This window comes from Electrona antarctica (assembly GCF_951216825.1).
Source record: "Electrona antarctica genome assembly, chromosome: 23".
NCBI classification, from domain to species: domain Eukaryota; kingdom Metazoa; phylum Chordata; class Actinopteri; order Myctophiformes; family Myctophidae; genus Electrona; species Electrona antarctica.
In genome coordinates this window covers 12,661,887-12,681,886 of record NC_136804.1, presented here as the reverse complement: position 1 = coordinate 12,681,886, position 20,000 = coordinate 12,661,887, and the positions used below count along the sequence as shown (strand labels likewise).

Below are 20,000 nucleotides of genomic sequence, written 5' to 3'. Positions count from 1 at the left end.
TGGGCATAAAAGGGGACAAGGACAACTACATACTGAATATGGGCGTAAAAGGGGACAAGGACAACTACATACTGAATATGGGCATAAAAGGGGACAAGGACAACTACATACTGAATATGGGCGTAAAGTGGACGAGGACAACTACATACTGTATATGGGCGTAAAGGGGACAAGGACAACTACATACTGTATATGGGCGTAAAGGGGGACAAGGACAACTACATACTGAATATGGGCTTAAAGGGGACAAGGACAACTACATACTGAATATGGGCGTAAAGGGGACAAGGACAACTACGTACTGAATATGGGCGCAAAGGGGGACAAGGACAACTACATACTGAATATGGGCGTAAAGGGGACGAGGACAACTACATACTGAATATGGGTGTAAAGGGGACGAGGACAACTACATACTGTATATGGGCGTAAAGGGGACGAGGACAACTACATACTGAATATGGGCGTAAAGGGGGACAAGGACAACTACATACTGAATATGGGCGTAAAGGGGACAAGGACAACTACATACTGAATATGGGCGTAAAGGGGGACAAGGACAACTACATACTGTATATGGGCGTAAAGGGGACGAGGACAACTACATACTGAATATGGGCGTAAAGGGGGACGAGGTCAACTACATACTGCATATGGGCGTAAAGGGGGACGAGGTCAACTACATACTGCATATGGGCGTAAAGGGGGACGAGGTCAACTACATACTGAATATGGGCGTAAAGGGGACGAGGTCAACTACATACTGAATATGGGCGTAAAGGGGACAAGGACAACTACATACTGAATATGGGCGTAAAAGGGGACATGGACAACTACATACTGTATATGGGCGTAAAGGGGACGAGGACAACTACATACTGTATATGGGCGTAAAGGGGACAAGGACAACTACATACTGTATATGGGCGTAAAGGGGACAAGGACAACTACATACTGAATATGGGCGTAAAGGGGACGAGGACAACTACATACTGTATATGGGCGTAAAGGGGACAAGGACAACTACATACTGAATGTGGACAAGGACAGAGCGACACTGCTGGTGTTCCTCACCTGGTCAGGTCCAGTTGTTGGACAGACCGACTGCTGCAGCTGGTTCTCACATCATCCTCATCATCAACATCTTCATCAGGGTCACCCACCACATCACAGCCAGCTTCAGAGGCGTGTGTGTCAGTCAGCGTGTCACTGCGTGTGTCACTGTGCGTGTCACTGTGCGTGCCGGTGAGTGTGTCGCTGCGCGTGCCGGTGAGTGTGTCGCTGCGCGTGTCTGTAAGTGTGTCACTGGCCTCCCACAGTGAGTTATATTCAGACAGCAGTTGGTTGAGGTGGTTTCGGGAGAAGTGAGTCCCCCAGGCTCTGCGACGGTACGATGAAGCCTTCTCTCGCAGGTCCTGTAACTATAAAACGCACACACACACACACGTGCACACAATATAATACAGATACTGCAATACAGCATTGTCGCTGTAGGGAAGAAACCTTGTATCGGCAAATTAATGGCCGTAAATTAACGCTCTTCTTCCAAATACTACAAAAGTACCGATCTACAAGCTTGCAATGTGTTGTGAGTGCACACACACACACACACACACACACACACACACACACACACACACACACACACACACACACACACACACACACACACACACACACACACACACACACACACACACACACACACACACACACACACACACACACACACACACAGGGTTTACCTCTTTGTAACAAGAATATCCCTGGTCACAGTCCTACAGACAGACAGACAGACAGACAGACAGACAGACAGACAGACAGACAGACAGACAGACAGACAGACAGACAGACAGACAGACAGACAGAAGGCAGACAGACAGACACACAGCCACACACACACAGACAGTCATGTAGTAGGCAAAGAGACAGACAGACAGACTTGTCAATGATTATAGACCGTAGTGATCTTTCCAATTACATAACATTGCTCTGACTGAGACAGAAACCTTATGCCTCCATATTTCAACTTGTCATGATTTGTTTGTACTTTGTCATACTACAGTGTCCTAATGGGAGGACCGGCCGGCTGGTTGGCCAGTGGACGGGCGGGCCACGTTGCCACGCTCATGTCACTATTAATCAGTCATAATGAGGAGTTCCCTTTGCGTCTATACACCCAAATATATGGAGTGTGTTGTCTAACCTCAACGTGCCGTCACGGCATCATCAGACACAAACAAATCATAGATGTGTGACATAGATCCGCGAAAGTGTGTGTGTTTTACCATACCATAATGGTATCTAATTCTAGCTGAATATGTTTGTAACTTCTATGTATACATAGTTGAATATTACATGTACTGTATGTAGTATAGTCTTCTATAAAGTAGGACACTACTGACCCGCTGGTTGTCCTCTGTCAAGACAGGAGAACGGAAGTTAGACAGGTACACAGTCTGCGATATCCTACGCAGACAGAAAAGACAGACAGACAGACAGGTTAATTAATAGACAGGTAGACAGAGAGACAGCCCTAAAAGGCACACCACACAACACACATAGATTTTCTGTGGCCTTTCTGTGACACACGGAGATGGAGAGAGCATAGTCGATCACAAGCGGAGATCGCAAGATCTACAAGCTCACAACACGGATATTTTCGCTATGATTTGTGGATAAACATTGCTGGTTGGTTAAAAATCACACTCGTGTGAACTGAGAGGGGCGCTCTCATCATCATACATCACATTCCGTGCTCAGCCAATCGAATCATCACAAATGTCATTCCATCACTTGGCGCCTTCACTTTTATCCTCAATGTGTTTGCTCAGCCAATCATATCATCGCTACGGGGTGATCTGCCAATCAAATCACTGTGTTTGTTTTCACACAAACAGACAAAGCTGGGCATAGGAGGGGCTGGCGCCATGCCCCCAGTGAGGCTCTCCAGCATTGAAGCACTCGGCCCTAGTGGTTGGAGCGTGAACTGCAGGCGGACCTGTGGATTCATGACGAGGAAACCCTGTGGAGCTGGGCTTTAACATTGAGTGCTCGGTTGCACTTCCGAGCACTCGGAAGTTGGCGCCCCTCAAAAACACACACCTGTTCTCGTCAGCTCCATGAGGAGGGGGTGTGGTCTTTTCGGATGACTGAGGGGGCGTGGCTGGCTGTTCCTGTTGTGGACGGGGCTTCACCTCTGGTGCCTCCCTCCTCTTCCTCTCCTACAATACAATACGGAGAGAAAGTCCATATTGTAAGTGTGTGTGTGTGTGCGTGTGTGTGTGTGTGTGTGTGTGTGTGTGTGTGTGTGTGTGGCATGCTTAACTATACTCACCAGGTGTTTTCGACGACGATGACCCCTGGGCGGGGTCTGACACTGGAAGCTCCGCCTATACTCGGTTTCCATGGCAACAGGGTTCTTCTTAAAGGGAGGAACATCCCTGCTGCTGGAGTACAGCGCCTAGGGGTCAAAGTGTAAAATAGGCTAAAGTGGCTAAACTGATTTTGATTCTATATTTCCTCATTTTGCTGGGGACCACCTGGAACCTGGGAGATTCTTGACATATGCCGTTTTTTGAGTGGTGTAAACCACTCCTACAACTGGCTTTTGTGTGCATAAAAAAATGACCATGGTTGCTATGTTCAAAATAATTTCTGACGTAATTAAATCACACCCGGGTGAACTGGATGACCGTAGCAACCGTGGTCATTTTCTCTGCGCAAAAAAAGCCAGTTGTGAAATCACATCCAGGTGTGATTTCATTACGTCAGATCAGAGCTGATCAGGGTATATAATACCTTACCTTATTTCATTACGTCAGACATTACGTTAGACCACAGCTGATCATGCTATATAAAACCTTACACCACTCAGTTCACACGGGTGTGATTTTTTAATATATATATATATATATATATATATATATATATAAAACAGCATATGTCAAGAATCAAAATCTGTTGTAAAACCCTGGTCTATGGTCTTGGCACGGCAGACAACAGCCCTCTTGCACCATCTTGTGGACAGACTGAAGCTGCATTCACATGGCTGCCTGAGACCTGTTTGGATTAGTGTTGTTTTTACAGCATCAATAAATAGTAGTAGTAGTTAATACCAGTAAGACGCCTTGAGGGTGAAAAGCAAACAACAGAGCTTCTTAATACGGCACAGTTGAGAAGCAGGAGTTAAACAATAAATCTGGTGTCAGTGAGGTCAGATGTAGTTGCTGGCCGGCTCCATGCAGATCTAGTATGTCAAAACATGTATGGCTACCCAGGATTTGATGAGGTCAGTGTCGTGATCTTCATATAGATCCAGGTGATGATAGTCAGCTCCACATATGGAGATCCATGTGTTGTACTTGTACCAACTTGGTTCATTTGGTACATATGCGTCGCAGCAACCACACTGGTTATCATGAGACTGTCACAATAATGGGCTTAATATTGATGACATCAGGAATCTCCATATATGGGCATAACAGGGATTGTATAGGGCATCGTCTGGGAATGCCCATATGGACTTTTTTTCCCCTTTTTTGAATTGACGTTTTCAGGCCTGAAACAACAGAGCTTCGTAATACGGCACAGTTGAGAAGCACGAGTGACAGATGTCATATCAACATATTGCTCAGATCGGTGAACCAATATTATCCAGCGCATTGCTCAAGCGCGACCCGCCCCTCTAGACCAGAAAGCACGCTGGCTGGGCCAGGCTGGGGCTTCCCTATCTCTCCATCCATCCATCCATCCATCCATCCATCCATCCATCTTCAACCGCTTATCCGTAGTCGGGTTGCGGGGGCAAACAGCTCCACCAGCTCTATCTCTCCAGCTTCCAGCCAATATCCAACATTGGATATTGGCTGAAATTGGCAACCCACCAGAAAATGTATTTTCTATTTATAAAGAGTTGGAGAGACCAGGAGACCACAGTTAATGAATACACACTTTATAGCAAGCATTACTATCTTAAATACTTAGTTAGTGAGTTAGTTAGTTAATTACCTTTTGAGCATTTAGTAATGGCGACCCAGCATACTTTGCTGTCTTCCAGGTGAACTGTCTGTGATACTCTGACCTCCGCAACTTTGACCTTTCACCTCCTGACCTCAACCCAGCCTTCCACCGCAGGGCACACTGTGCACAGACAGACAGACAGACAGACAGACAGACAGACAGACAGACAGACAGAACATGCATTTATATGTAATACTGTATAATGATGTGTATAATGTGTACTGCACAGTGCACACTGTTATATTATGTAATATCTATTCTAAACAGGAATATCTCGGCTCACCCCATTGGCCACAGGCTGCTGTGCGTGTGCGTGCGTGCGTGCACCAGGCTGTTCAGGGGCTGTGGGAGGGCTGGCCTCCTGCTCTGTTGCCTGCCTCGTGGAGCCTGGCTGTCCAGGGGCTGCTGGAGGGCTGCTGTCCAGAGCAGGGTGTCTTCTCTCTGAGCTGGCCTCCTGCTGCGCTCCTCGCCTCCTGGAGACAACTCCTGGAAGACGAACACGCGACACACTGTACACACTGATGGCCGACTGATGCCACATTTACTTGTGTCAGCTAGGTGGTGTTATATACTTTTGTGTTGTGTTTTGTCAGGCTTCATACACACATAAAGAACAACTGTTCTGTGCTCTGCCTATGTTTCATGGCCGCCTCAATGCTTTTGCAATGGAAGTCACGTGGTTTGACCAAACACTTGTGTTTGATTGGGGGGAGGGGGGTAATCAAACACAAGTGTTTGGTCAAACCATGTGACTTCCATTGGAAAAGCATTGAGGCGGCCATGAAACACAGGCAGAGCACAGAACATTTGTTCTTTGTGTGTATGAAGCCTAGCTTCATACACACATAAAGAACTCCAATGGAAGTCACGTGGTTTGACCAAACACTTGTGTTTGATTGCCCCCCCCCCCCCCCCAATCAAACACAAGTGTTTGGTCAAACCACGTGACTTCCATTGGAAAAGCATTGGGGCGGCCATGAAACACAGGCAGAGCACAGAACATTTGTTCTTTATGTGTGTATGAAGCCTTAGGCCCCAGGCCCTGTACACACATATCAGACGAACATGCTCTGTGCTGTCCGTGTTTCATGGCCGCCTCAATGCTTTTCCAATGAAAGTCACGTGGTTGGAGGCTTCGTACACACAAAAAGAACGAATGTTCTGTGCTCTGAAACACGTCTGATATGTGATATGTGTGTACAGGGCCTCACTCACACCTAAGACACGCAAGACACACTTGTGTCCTGTGTGTTCTGTGTGTCATGGCCGCCTCAATGCATTTCCAATGGGAGTCACATGGTTTGAAGACACAACCTTGTTGCATGGGGGGAGGGCAGAAGACAGCCATGCAACAGCCATGCAACAATGTTGTGTCATGAAACCATGTGACTCCCATTGGAAATGCATTGAGGCGGCCATAACACACAGAAGAAACAGGATACAAGTGTGTCTAGGTGTGAGTGAGGCCTTGTGTCATGGCCGCCTCAATGCATTTCCAATGGGAGTCACATGGTTTGAAGACACAACCTTGTTGCATGAAACCATGTGACTCCCATTGGAAATGCATTGAGGCGGCCATAACACACAGAAGACACAGGACACAAGTGTGTCTAGGTGTGAGTGAGGCGGCTGAGGCCTTACCGTGAGGAGCCCAGATTGCAGACGTCTGAGGACGAAACATGACCGACTTCTTCCTGGAGGGAAGCTGAGGCTCTCTAATGACACCTGCAGACAGACAGACAGACAGACAGACAGACAGACAGACAGACAGACAGACAGACAGACAGACAGACAGACAGACAGACAGACAGACAGACAGACAGACAGACAGACAATGTTGTAGGGATTGTATGTTTTTGAAAGAAATAATCTATTCTTATTTCATCCATATGCAGAAACGTGTGTATATTCCCATGGAATCTTTGGGGGCGGAACAATTGTTTTCGTTCAGACACCGTCCTGCGTTGGTGCAAGTTTTTGTTTTTGTTTTTACAACAAATGCATGATTTTCTTTTCTTTTTTTTTAACACTGGGGATTCGAGAACAAGGCAGGCGCGCACAGACAGCGAGGCCTTGAGGATCGCGTTCGAGCGTGGGCATTCGCCGTGAGCGATTGCCCACATGCATCTGTGAGCGAGCCAGACGAGTTGGCAAGCCGTCAGTGGTTCTCATTACATAGCATACTGTATACCAGCGTTTCTCAAAGTGGGTGCCGTGAAGCAAGTCCAGGGGTGCCGCAGAATACTTACTCAAAAATCACTTCCGTTTAACCACTTAGAGGCGACCATCTATACTCAGTATTACAGACCAGAGTTGTACTGCTGCGTTGTTTCTGCCAAATCTCTTTGCCAGTTTACATGCTCACTTTGCTACGCGTTGTGAGCTTGTAGATCTGTAATTTTTGGGCGAATGTTCCCCCAAGTATATGGATGCTGGGGTACCGTCGCAGTCCCGTCCCCTTTCATGACGCTAGGACCAGAACTGAATTCCTCATTCATTTTTCCCATAGACATTTCAAAAAGTGTTTATTTAAAGACCATTACGCCACGGAAAAAGCCAACTCGAGTTGTGACAAATCATGACAAAAAAACACAACATTTTGGGCCGAATTAATAATTACAAAGAAGAAAAACAACAAAAAAGTGTTGTAACCTGCCGTTTTCTTCTTCTTTCTTTTTTTTCGGCCCGGAAAATTGTGTTTGTTGTCATGATTTGTCACGACAAGAGTTGGCTTTGTACGAGGCTTAAAAGGTCTTTAAATAAATAAGGTACTTTTTGAAATGTCTATGAGGAAAATTAACGGGGAATCATTTCCTGGTCCCTGGTAGGGGGCGGGACTGCGACGCTCTATGTTGTGTTGTGTTGTGTTGTGTTGTGTTGTGTTGTGTTGTGTTGTGTTGTGTTGTGAACAGTTTTCCTCCTGTCATACTGCAACAGTGTGACCGAGGCCTAAAGATTTACACATTTACGTACCATAAATTGGACATAAATGTAAGGTTCTATAAAGTAACAATGGAATTCAGGGGTGCCATGGATGAAAATCTGCAGGGGTGCACTGAGACAAAGACGTTTGAGAACAACAGGCATATGCATGCTCATGAGTCATAACTTACACGCTGAAGAACCAAATTAGACGAGTCTGTCCGCTGATTGGCAGATCAACAGGTGAAAGACAGTAAGGTCACGGTGCCATGTCCATCTATTCTGTCTGCCATGCATTCCTATGGGAAGACGCTCAGGAGCTCACCTCTTCCCAGCGCCGAGCATCAGTGCTCTCTGCATCCAGTGTATCTCGGCAGAGTGCCCTGACTGAGGGCTTCAGCCATAAAATAGTTCAACTTTTGGAGAGGAGAGAGATCAATTTCACGTTTGATCCTCCTGGCTGTGTCCGACAACAACAACGCGGCCATTTACGTTGTTTGCCGTTAGTCTATCGTTAGGCTATCTGTGCTAATACTAAACGCAGATAACTTTGGAGCACAGCAACTGTTGATAGGTTGAAACCTTAACAGGCATCAATAAACGCTCTGGACATGACATGGAAAGTGCCCCTCGTCTCATAAAACACTTTATGCGGACTGCAGACCATAAATCAGGGGTGGGCAACTTTGACAATGGAGAGGGCCACTATATTTCCACACTCACTCCAGAGGGCCACATTGCATATTACTGACGATGCGTTTTGAGCATGCTATTATTCAATTGGAATCCTGACATTTTTATTTAATTTCAAATGCCTTTCAAATGCCTTTAATTATAGTTCTGTTAACTTTATTAACTAAATACAAATACATTGGACATTTAAAAAAAAAAAGTCATTAAGCTACTAATTTAGAATGAAGCAATTAAAGAGGGTCATGTTTGCATGTTTGGAATTTCAACAGCTGAAATAAATAATATATCAATATTCTGATAGATATTAACCTGAGGGCCGTGTTAAGTGATGGTGGGGACCCCGAGCCGCCAGTTGCCCATGTATGCCCTAAATCACCCTCAACAGAACGCTGGAACACTGGGCTGTCCCACAAGAGAGCGTCATCTAACACAGGCCAGGGGTCTTCAACAGGGGGTTCCAGGACCCCTAGCGGGTCCTCAGTGGGGATGGAATGATATGAAAACTACATAAATAATAACTACAAAAAATAATTGCGATTAACGGTAGGCTATTATCTCAATATTCAAAATCTTCTTCAAACTTAAAATGCCACTTGTGGTAACCACTTGAACCCTCAGCATCCCTATTCTGGGGAGGAACGTTCGCCAAAAATAGCTGATCTATAAGCTCACAAGTTCACAACGCACTGTGAACTATTTTTTGAAAACTTGTGAAAATGTGTGCACATCTTTGAATATATAATCAAATCTTTGCTTCTGGGGGGTCCCTGGAACACAATATTTTGAGATGGAGATCTGCACCCAATACATATACATTTGGGGGTCCTTGACTTGAAAAGGATTGAGATACGATACAGAATATCAGAAGACTAGGATTTAAAGGACATTAATTTGTAGAATCGGCCTCAGGTTGGCGGGAACCCCTTTTGGTGTTAGCATCATGTTATGCTTTTAGCTATTGAAAAATAGCAGATCTACAAGCTCATAGCGCGCCACCGAGTGGCGCGCTACGAGCTTGTAGATCTGCTATCTTTGAAAAATCGAAGAACCACTGACATAGAAACATAGCTTTTTCAGAAAACTGTCAGGATGTAGAAGACATTTTTGGAATCTGATATCAGGTCAAAATGGGTTAATTGGTTAAGTAGGAAAATTGAGTGAAACATTGGTGTGGCCTGGCTGTGTGATGCATTGTGTCGTGGTTCAGGAAATGTACAGCATGCACTGCAGGCTATATATTATTATATTCACACTCAAATGTTGAAACATTAATTCTGCAATGCCAAACGTTTCCATGTCAATTGGACTGACAGACGAGTAGCCAGTAAAAATCCTCAGTGTTCATTTACCTGTCTGTTTAGAGCGGATGCCAGCCACCGGGACGCTGCACTGGGTAGACACACTTCTGGAGCGAGATGGTGTGTAACTCCTCATCCCCTGGAAAGAAGAAGAACTATAATTGGTCCTGTGTCTTAAACAAACCATGAGGCTAAAGCCGACTACACTGCAACATCCTCGGTGTTAACTTCACTCTGAGAGTCCATTTGACCACTCTCAGAGTTACAGAAGGATGAATTAACACTGAGGATTGTAACTGTGTAATAGCTGGCAGCGCTGATGGCAAGGGTAATCTCATTAATGCATTATTGTGATGCGGTTGCACAGTAAACTGCATAAAGCCGATTATAATTAATCCATCACACAACACTGCATAGACTGGAGTCGAACAGTTTGATATTGATATAAGATAAACTGTCGATTCATCAAATGGTTTTTTTATGATTAGCCTAACATTAGTCTATCACACATTCACAGATTTCACACATTCAATGTCAAGGAACATTAATTCATATTTCATGTAATTCTTCATTCTTTCTTTGTGTTAATGGTGGAAGAATTACTCGGGCGATTACTTGATTTAGTATAGTATGAAACTTGAAGCCGTGTTACTGTAACGCCCAGGATTCGAACTGTGTGAAACCTGTGTGCAAGTCCAATATCTTAACCACTACTAGACCAAAGAGATATCCCTGTCGACCAGGGAGATATTCTACTTTTTGACTAGGGATGCACGATATTGATTTTTTGCAACCGATACCGATTTCGATAACTTCTTGCTTCTCAAGACCGATACCGATACAAATAACCGATAATAAAAAAATATAGACACAGACATAAATAGGACATGCTAGTGATTAACGGTACATGTAACACAGCTTTGTCCTAAGCCAGGGTTGTCCAAAGTGTGGCCCGCAGACAAAATGCAGCCCGGGGAAGGATTTTATGCTGCCCGTGGCTTCATACCTGAATTGTATCAACGGCTCACCCAATAGTATGGGACATTTTTACATTGAACTTTTTTATTCACCTGGGCATTTCTCAGATATAACTTGTCAGGATTCCTTGTCTCATCCTGAAGGGGTCAAAGAAAGTCTATTTTATTTCATTTTTACCTTGCAGTGTTTTTGGGTGTTTTTAATATTTTCTAATATGGCCCCCTTTGAAAAAAGTTTGGACACCCCTAACCTAAGCAAATACAGTACATCATACCTATGACATGCAGGGTGCTTTGTCAGCAGATACAATCAGCAGATAAAACAAATAATCATTTAGCGGAACTGCAAGCATATGTAAATATATAAAATAAAGAATATACAATATATTATCGGGACGATAATATAATGTTATCGGGCCGATAATGATGGTCATAATTCCTGATATCGGGCCGATAATTATCGGGCCGATAATTATGCACAGATGAACTGTATATATGGTGATTTCGGGTGTGCCAGTACAGTACAGTGACAGTACAGTACAGTAGAGGGTACAGTAGAGGGACCCCCACACGGTAACTCTGTCATTTCTCAACCTCAACCGTTTCTGACGCGGGGCGGCTCGCCGGAATCGGGCCAGCACCCTGGGTGTGTTCCTGTGGGTCTGGAACTTCCGCCGAGATGCTACCGAAGGAGCGTATAGGGACTGATATAGCCGCAATTTGCAACTCTATTTTTTTATAATGGGATGAATCTAGAGTTGCAATACCCTCCATTGACTCCCCACTCATCCAATTTGGTTTGTGATCTGCTTGTCTTAAACAACGTTAAACTCACCAACATTGCAGCTGTAGTCCAAGCTTGAATTATCCTCTTTCAATCTGCCGAGCTTGTTTTTCATAAAAATCCCCCGTAGACATGTTATGAGCTACTTTCTGTCAAGACATCCTCTGCAGGTGATTCTTTTTCTAAGTGTTGCAGTTTGGAAGCACTCGTTTTTGTTAACGGGTCGCGCTGCTGCCTCCTGCATTATGTGCAAATTCAAACAGGTGGTACGCTGGGTCGTTCAGTGATTTATGACGAGTGCTTCCAAACTCCAGCACTTAGAAAAAGAATCACCTGCACAGGAATTCTTGACAGAAAGTAGCTCATAACATGTCTACGGGGGATTTTTATGAAAAACAAGCTCGGCAATTGAAAGAGGCTAATTCAAGCTTGGACTACAGCTGCAATGTTGGTGAGTTTAATGTTGTTTAAGACAAGCAGATCACAAACCAAATTGGATGAGTGGGGAGTCAATGGAGGGTATTGCAACTCTAGATTCATCCCATTGTAAAACAAAATCTAGAGTTGCAAATTGCGGCTAGGACTGATACTGATAGGGAACGTATCGGGGCTATTTGACACTTAATCTTCTACAATGCAAGTAGTGTAGCTGCTTTAGCCTGCATCATTACGTGACGCATACAGGACTTAAGTTCAAAACACGACACGAGCTCCATTGATCGTGTGAAATAAACTGAATAAAACCTCGTCTCACTTGTTGTTGTGTACCTTAAATGTTTCATAAACAGCATGTTTTGTTTTTTGAGTTATTTACCTTCAACTGGACCGTGTGATAGACAGACAAACAATTAGCCCCTGAACTGCAGACAGGAACACTTCCGTGGTTGCCAGAAAGCCACTATCCGGTTACCATGGCAGCGAAGCGACGCCAGCGTGCGCAGGCGTGGTCGTGACGTCAAAGAAAAACTCAGTCTGCAGGTCACTCGTACAAAATTGCACCACTTTATTTATTTCATTTATTCATGTACTCATTTAAGGCTTTATAGTTTACATTTGGCTACCCACAACCCTCCCTCTCCCCACCAAAAAAATAATATATATATATGAACAAAATGCAGAGATGTCTTTCTCTTCTGGGCTGCTGTGCTGTGGAAGGAAACGTCAGCTATTGGGGGGAGGTCACCATCAGCAGAAACATTTTCTTTCTGATCTTAATTTTAGTTTTAAATCCAGTGGATTAAAAAAAATCATTAAGGTGGGGGTCTCCTGGAACCCCCAGGTGTCATTTACTTTGAGAAACACTGCTTTTATCTGTCATTTGTTTTGTAATTTATGTTATGCTTACGCAGTTGAGTTGACGCTGGCTGTGGACCCGGAAGCAGCAGCTACTCAAGTAATTTTCCAACTGGCCACAAGAGGGCAACAGAATTACACCTCTGCTTGTATTTTCTGTCTACACTGTACAGTTACAGGCCCTTACCTGTTAATTTAAACATGATCCTCGTACTTAAATGAAACATGCTAATTCTTTTGAAGATTTGCATGCAGTTTAGTTATTGATCCAGTCCCCTATTCACTTCTCCATTGTCAGAAACACAGGCCACATCATGCTACAGCAATAAAACTACAACATTCCTACAAGCTTAAAGAAAGATACTTCAGGGTATTGTGTACTACGATCAGCACCAATACTTCAGTGTACTATGCACTACTGATTATTACTGAGTATAGCTGCACAAAGTATTGCAGAAGCAATACTTCACGGAGTAGCCTAACGTGTGCTATTGAACAGTAATACTTAAGTGTAAAGTATTGCCACTGATCAGAGACAGTATTGTAATGCTACTACTAACACTACCACTGATCAGTATTACCACACCATGTAATGAAGCATCGCTGTGGAGCAGTATTTCTTAGCAGTCGTGAGTACTGTACTATTAATGTAATCTGTACTCAGTACTACTCACTGATCAGGAATACTGCAGTCAGTGTAGATGCATATTAAGATCAGCGGGAATCACAGTAATACTTTGTACAGGAAAGTATTGATCTGGGTCATACATCCTGGCATTTTGTTAAAATGGAATGAAACCCTAGGGTGATTTTGGAGTTTGTTTTCCTGTAAGTGAATGGTTCTCAGTCAGATCCCCCATAACTCAAGAGTCTACAGATTTGTACTCTCAGAGTTACAGACCTGTAAGGGTCCGTTTGGAACCTCCTCAAGGATGCTGGAGAGTCCCTGGACCCCACCCACTTTGAGAACCACTGCTATGAAAGGTTCAAAACTACATCAGTAGTAAATATAAAAACATGACAGGCTACATAAGGCTGATCTTATAGTATGCTGTGATGTAAACAACACAGTTGCAGCATTGACAAAAGAAAATAACAGAAAATGGTGCGTTACATTTAGGCGTACCAATGTGCATACAGTAGTCCACATTACTAGTGTCAATGCTTGCATACGGGCACACCTAAATCCATTATTCATATTATTAGCTGTGGCTGCGTCGTAGCGAACTTCATAAGGTCAGCCTGCCACGTTTTGACTCTTCTGTAGTTATTTTCTTTGCGGAAACTACAAAATTCACCCATTGTCGGCCTTCTGATTGGTCGCATAAAAGCTGTGTTTGTGCAGAGTTTGCTAAACATGAGAAAAACACATTATACCCAGTCACTATGCTGACCCGGGATGTTCTGTTTTACTATGATCAAGTTTAAAATAAGAATTGAATACATTAAATATCTATGCGAGGCAGCTGAAAATGTGTCTCTCCCCATCCACTACTATTTTTTCGAATGGTAGTGGATAGAGAGAGACAATTGACAAAGGGTGAATTGGCCTAGGGTTCCATGCCACTTTAATGAAACATTGTGAAAAAGGACTTCGCCTCTAGCTGCTGCTTCACAGGCCACACACCCCTCACTCCCCTCCGGCCCTCCCCCCACCTCATTCAGCACAAATGGAACAGTCCTCAGGCAGTGGAATGAATGAATGAATGAATGAATGAATGAATGAATGAATAGATCAAACCAAGTGGAACAGTCAGGCAGACAGGGTTTATCCGTCACATACTTGCTAGCTACTAGTGTTAGCAATCAAAATGACATAGCATGTCAGGACAAAGGGACAACCGCAGTCCTGTTGTCGCAACTACATTGTGCCATTTATGCTTACAGGAAGTGCTAGGATGCACGCCCGCACACATGCACACACCCCCACAGCCAGTGAGGTTATATAATAACAAAACCCTAGGAGTGATGTGAAGGCAACATATTAGCAGTCAGACCAGCTGGAGTCACCTTTTTCTACTGTCTGTCCACAGCCACCAGGAATGTCTAGACCAGTGGTTCTGGTCCTTGAATCGGTTTCAGGGGAACCCAAGAAACATGCGTTAATATTGCATCGAAATCAATTGACCCACTTTAACACTGTTTTGTACTTTGGCTATTTGAAATGACGTAGATCCGCCTGTTCAAAAACTCTTGGGGTAAAAAAAAGGACAAATTTGGAATATCTTTTGATGCATTTTAACAACATACGTCTTGTACAGGGAGGGGTACAGACATGGCAGCTAGCCTGATGCAAACACCGGCCATCCCATTCCATTAGAAATGCTAACAAAGTTAACAGTTAGTTTATTGTACAGGTTCACTGTCTGTGCTATGTCTGTTGGCACTGACAACCCCCTCACAAACGCTTTCACATCGTCGCCATCAGGCAGAAAACCTCTTATCTCCACATTTTAACTTTTCTTTCTCCATAAATGTATGTCCTACTTTGTCATAGTCATAGTACAATGTCACACAAAAGTAGCAAAAATAGCAGATATCATATATTAGATCTGATATTTTCTTTTGGTGTTAGCATTATGTTATGCTTTAGCTATTGAAAAATAGCAGATCTACAAGCTCATAGCGCGCCACCGAGTGGCACGCTACGAGCTTGTAGGTCTGCTATTTTTGAAAAATCAAAGAACGACTGACATAGAAACATAGCTTTTTCAGAAAAAAATGGGTTAATTTGAATCAAAGAAATAAAGAAACCTGCATTTGACATGACGAGGCTTCCACCCGACAGCAACGATATTTGACTATACAGTACATTTGAGCCTCTATCCTGTATCCACCCAGTTGTTTCCTGTTGTGCACTGTAAAATGCTGAGTGTTAAAGAAGAGGTGATGTCTTGAATACGAGGAGAACTCACGTTGTTTTGGAGCTCATGAACAGATTTTCTATATAGTTTTGCGGTTGTTAATCTTGGCCCCAATTTACTTCAATTAATCAGGTATTGGTCTTTGTTTTTGAATTCTTCTTTCGCCGTAAAGAAATGTTATGCAAGCGAAAATTGGCCATGTATTCAAGACATCACAGGGCGAGTAAAAGTCATGTTTGTGTGAACTGAGATACAGTTGGAGGCCATCGATATTGTCCTTTTCTTTTTGCTGAGGTTTGCGTGATCTGCGCAAAAGGACAGTTAACCCATTTTGGGCGGGAACCCCTTTTGGTGTTTTAAACATTATGTTATAATTTAGCTATTGAAAAATAGCAGATCTACAAGCTCATAGCGCGCCACCGAGTGGCGCGCTACGAGCTTGTAGGTCTGCTATTTTTGAAAAATCGTGAAAATATTTATTTCAGAAAACTGGAGGATTTAGAAGGATTTTTTAAAATTTAGGGACAATATCGGTGGCACCCAACTGTACTTGAATGTAACTCTGAGAGGGTCAAAACTAAGCCAAAAAGGACCCATGAGGGTCTGTAACTCCGAGAGTTGTACACTCTCACAGTTCAATTAGCACTGAGGATTCTAAACCACTATACAGTATACTATCGGTAGTTTAGTTGCTTCCTGTGTGGACAAGAAGTAAGAAGGCAGGCGACTCCATGTTCTGTGAAACACCAGGAGGTAAACACCCCCCCCCCCCACCCCTCCCCCCAAACGAAAATAACATTAAACTTTGTACACATTAGAATTATAACAATAATAGTCATAATCATCACCATTAGAAAAAATTCCACAGGTTGTACCAGAGACAAACATACAGGGTTGTTATGCAGCTACCAGTGACCAACAGAAGACTGTGGCCTGTACTGGACAGGTTGTACTATGGGCCACCATGTTGTTAGATCCCTTTGTTGGCTGTAAATATGTAACAATGTCGTTCACAACACCAGCGCGGTGGTAGCGGCGATAACATTCTCAAGATCAGTGGGTTACTTAGCAACAGCCAAGGAGCAGGAGTCAACATGGCTGAATGGCGCGTGTGCGTGTGTGTGTGTGTGTGTGTGTGTGTGTGTGTGTGTGTGTGTGTGTGTGTGTGTGTGTGTGTGTGTGTGTGTGTGTGTGTGTGTGTGTGTGTGTGTTTACACTTGAGATCTGAGAAATGGACATTGTGAGGACTATTTTCAGCTTTTGTATTAGGGTTGAACTAAAAGAAATTGCTGTCCTAAAATGTTGTGCTCAGTCACAAATACTCTAATACGTGTGTGTGTGTGTGTGTGTGTGTGTGTGTGTGTGTGTGTGTGTGTGTGTGTGTGTGTGTGTGTGTGTGTGTGTGTGTGTGTGTGTGTGTGTGTGTGTGTGTGTGTGTGTGTGTGGTGTTCTGGCTTCAAATCAAATATTTAGAATGAAACACAACAAGAAAGAAAGAAAGAAAGAAAGAAAGAAAGAAAGAAAGAAAGAAAGAAAGAAAGAAAGAAAGAAAGAAAGAAAGAAAGAAATATTAACAAATTGAAGAAAGAAGCCAATCCCCCACCACCAGATGGGCTAGTAGAGAGCATGATGGGAAATGTAGTTTACTGGGCAGGCTCTTTGGACGACCTCGAACCTTCAACCACAAACATGGAGTTCTGCCACAAAAATTCAGAGTAGGCATCCTGGGCAGCGGCGGGTTGGGTTGGCAATGACACGGGGTCAAGCGGGAGGCGTGCCATCATGGTTGTCGTGGCGACGGGCTGTTAGTCGTGTTGGTGGTTGTTAATTGGTTGTTTGTGTGCTAAAGGGGCGTGGCCAGCTGGGACAGGTCCTGGTTGGTTGAGTCAGGTGAGCTAGACTGAGCCAAATCACACCTGGAGAGACGGACAGATATTGTGATGTCACTATATCACTGTTTTTTTCATTGGCACGTTCAAAATGGCACGAAAATGGCACGTTCAAAACTAAATACAAAGGGAAGACATCATTGCACATAACAACCACACCAAGGGGTCTAATGAAGTACTGTCACCTCATAAACACATGAAAAACTGGAAAAGATACTGAAATCACGGAACTCCATCTTTAAGGCTAAGGAACAGAATCTATTTCCCGATCACGGGTCAGAGTTAGGATTAGGGGTCAAATAATATGACTATCCTATCTGACCGCATGTATGTATTTATTTTTACTCCAGTAGGAACATTGTGATCTCAGGCCTGTCTCTATCCCGTTTTCCGTGCTCTTCGGTCTATCTCCATTCCTATTCCCTTTCCTGGAAACTGCCAAATTATGGTGTTACACTTGTAAACCTGTGACGGGACAAAAACGCTGATTCAAAGGTCAGGGGTTACCTGTCTTCAGAGCAGGTGACAGTTGGACTTTTTACGAGTTTTTCCTGGAGCCGGAGTCTTTCTGTTGATCTGCCGAACCAGGTCATAGAAGATCTACACACACACACACACACACACACACACACACACACACACACACACACACACACACACACACACACACACACACACACACACACACACACACACACACACACACACACACACACACACACACACACACACACACACACACACACACATACAATATATGTATGTTTTTATTTATTTTTTATAACTTTTTTTATTGTGTTTTTTTCCCATTAAAATACAGGACATACAAAGACACAAAAGGAACAGTACAAAACATAAAATAAGGACAACCCAGATTTACCCTCCTACCCGCCCGCCCTGAGGGGAGAATTATAGAGAGAAGCAAAATTTAGTGTGTGTAACAGTAATAATAATAATATTGGAAATTAAAGATAAGGTAAGAAAAACATGCAGATAAAATAATTAAAGAAAACAAAAAGTAGAGAAAGACAGAAACAATCTCAGTGAGAGAGTTAATATATGCGAGGAAAGGGTCCCAGGTTCTGTGGAAACCATTCAAGGAGCCTCTGACTGCAAATTTTATTTTCTCTAAATGAAGAAATGATGACAGGTCTATGTATGTTTTTATGATGTGTATATTATGCCTCTAGTAAAACATTGATCTGCGTTGTGGCGTGGTCATAGTGTGTACCTCATTAACGTTGATTTTACTCTTGGCAGAGGTTTCCAGGAAGGCGCAGGAGTTCCACTGCCTGGCGAGACCTTGTCCCTGCTCCTTTCCCACCACACGCTCACTCTCCAAGTCACACTTGTTACCCACCAGGATCATGGGAACCTACACACACACACACACACACACACACACACACACACACACACACACACACACACACACACACAGCAGATACACACAATGTCAACATCTCACTCTCCACTGTCTACAGCAGGGGTGGGCAACTGGCGGCCCGGGGGCCACATGCGGCCCCCACCTTCACTTAATGTGGCCCTCAGGTTAATGTCAGGATACTGATATAATATTGGTTTCAGCTGTTTACAATTCCACGACATGCAAACATGACCCGCTTTAATTACTTCAGTCTAAATTAGTAGCTCATTGCTTCAACACAAGTATAATTAAAAGCATTTGAAATGAAAAATATTAATTTTCAGGATTCTGATAAAAAAAATATAGCAAAAATTCAAGATTTCAATTCGAATATAGCAAAAATAGCCGATCTACAAGCTCAAAACGCGTCGCGCTGCGACGCGTTTTGAGCTTGTAGATCGGCTATTTTTGCGACGACCGTAATATATGGCCCTAGGGAGTGAGTGTTGAAATATAGTGGCCCTCTCCATTGTCAAAGTTGCCCACCCCTGGTCTACAGTCTCACAGTCACAGACATCCCATTCACTCTCAGAGTTACAGAGAGACCCTCTCACGTGGCCATTTGGTTTCATTTTTACACTCTCAGAGTTATATAATTTTACAGAGCATGCGTGTGGGTGGATAGAGGCTCAAATGAACCGTGTACACAGCATCGTACAATGTACAAGTAAGTGTGTGTGTACACACTCAGTATATGCGCCCGTATACCCATGTACATGTGTGTATACTATATACACAATTGTACGTGTGTGTGTGTGTGTGTGTGTGTGTGTGTGTGTGTGTGTGTGTGTGTGTGTGTGTGTGTGTGTGTGTGTGTGTGTGTGTGTGGACA

At 43.7% G+C, this 20,000-nt stretch overlaps 2 protein-coding genes across 3 annotated transcripts in view; both read right to left on the bottom strand.

The window, feature by feature from the left end:
• Window positions 1-20,000, bottom strand: part of mdm1 (Mdm1 nuclear protein) — a 64,585-nt gene that overhangs the window by 7,497 nt on the left and 37,088 nt on the right. The window contains exons 2-13 of one of the 2 annotated variants that reach the window (XM_079494811.1): window positions 13,042-15,551; window positions 12,511-12,668; window positions 11,006-11,050; window positions 9,987-10,074; window positions 6,664-6,747; window positions 5,306-5,508; window positions 5,011-5,142; window positions 3,338-3,463; window positions 3,106-3,224; window positions 2,406-2,469; window positions 1,746-1,778; window positions 1,075-1,421 (exon numbers count right to left, since the gene is read on the bottom strand). In XM_079494811.1, the coding sequence (XP_079350937.1) occupies window positions 1,075-1,421; window positions 1,746-1,778; window positions 2,406-2,469; window positions 3,106-3,224; window positions 3,338-3,463; window positions 5,011-5,142; window positions 5,306-5,508; window positions 6,664-6,747; window positions 9,987-10,071 (1,193 nt within the window). In that variant the 5' untranslated portion in view covers window positions 10,072-10,074; window positions 11,006-11,050; window positions 12,511-12,668; window positions 13,042-15,551. Of the gene's footprint in view, window positions 1-1,074; window positions 1,422-1,745; window positions 1,779-2,405; window positions 2,470-3,105; window positions 3,225-3,337; window positions 3,464-5,010; window positions 5,143-5,305; window positions 5,509-6,663; window positions 6,748-9,986; window positions 10,091-11,005; window positions 11,051-12,510; window positions 12,669-13,041; window positions 15,552-20,000 lie in introns of both variants that reach the window. The other variant, XM_079494812.1, reaches the window with a different exon arrangement.
• LOC306916111 (ras-related protein Rap-1b) overlaps window positions 16,629-20,000 on the bottom strand; it is a 14,690-nt gene continuing 11,318 nt past the window's right edge. Inside the window, exons 6-8 of the mRNA XM_079493850.1 lie at window positions 18,974-19,117; window positions 18,250-18,342; window positions 16,629-17,769 (exon numbers count right to left, since the gene is read on the bottom strand). Coding sequence (XP_079349976.1) covers window positions 18,256-18,342; window positions 18,974-19,117 — 231 coding nt within the window. The 3' untranslated portion in view covers window positions 16,629-17,769; window positions 18,250-18,255. The remainder of the gene's footprint in view (window positions 17,770-18,249; window positions 18,343-18,973; window positions 19,118-20,000) is intronic.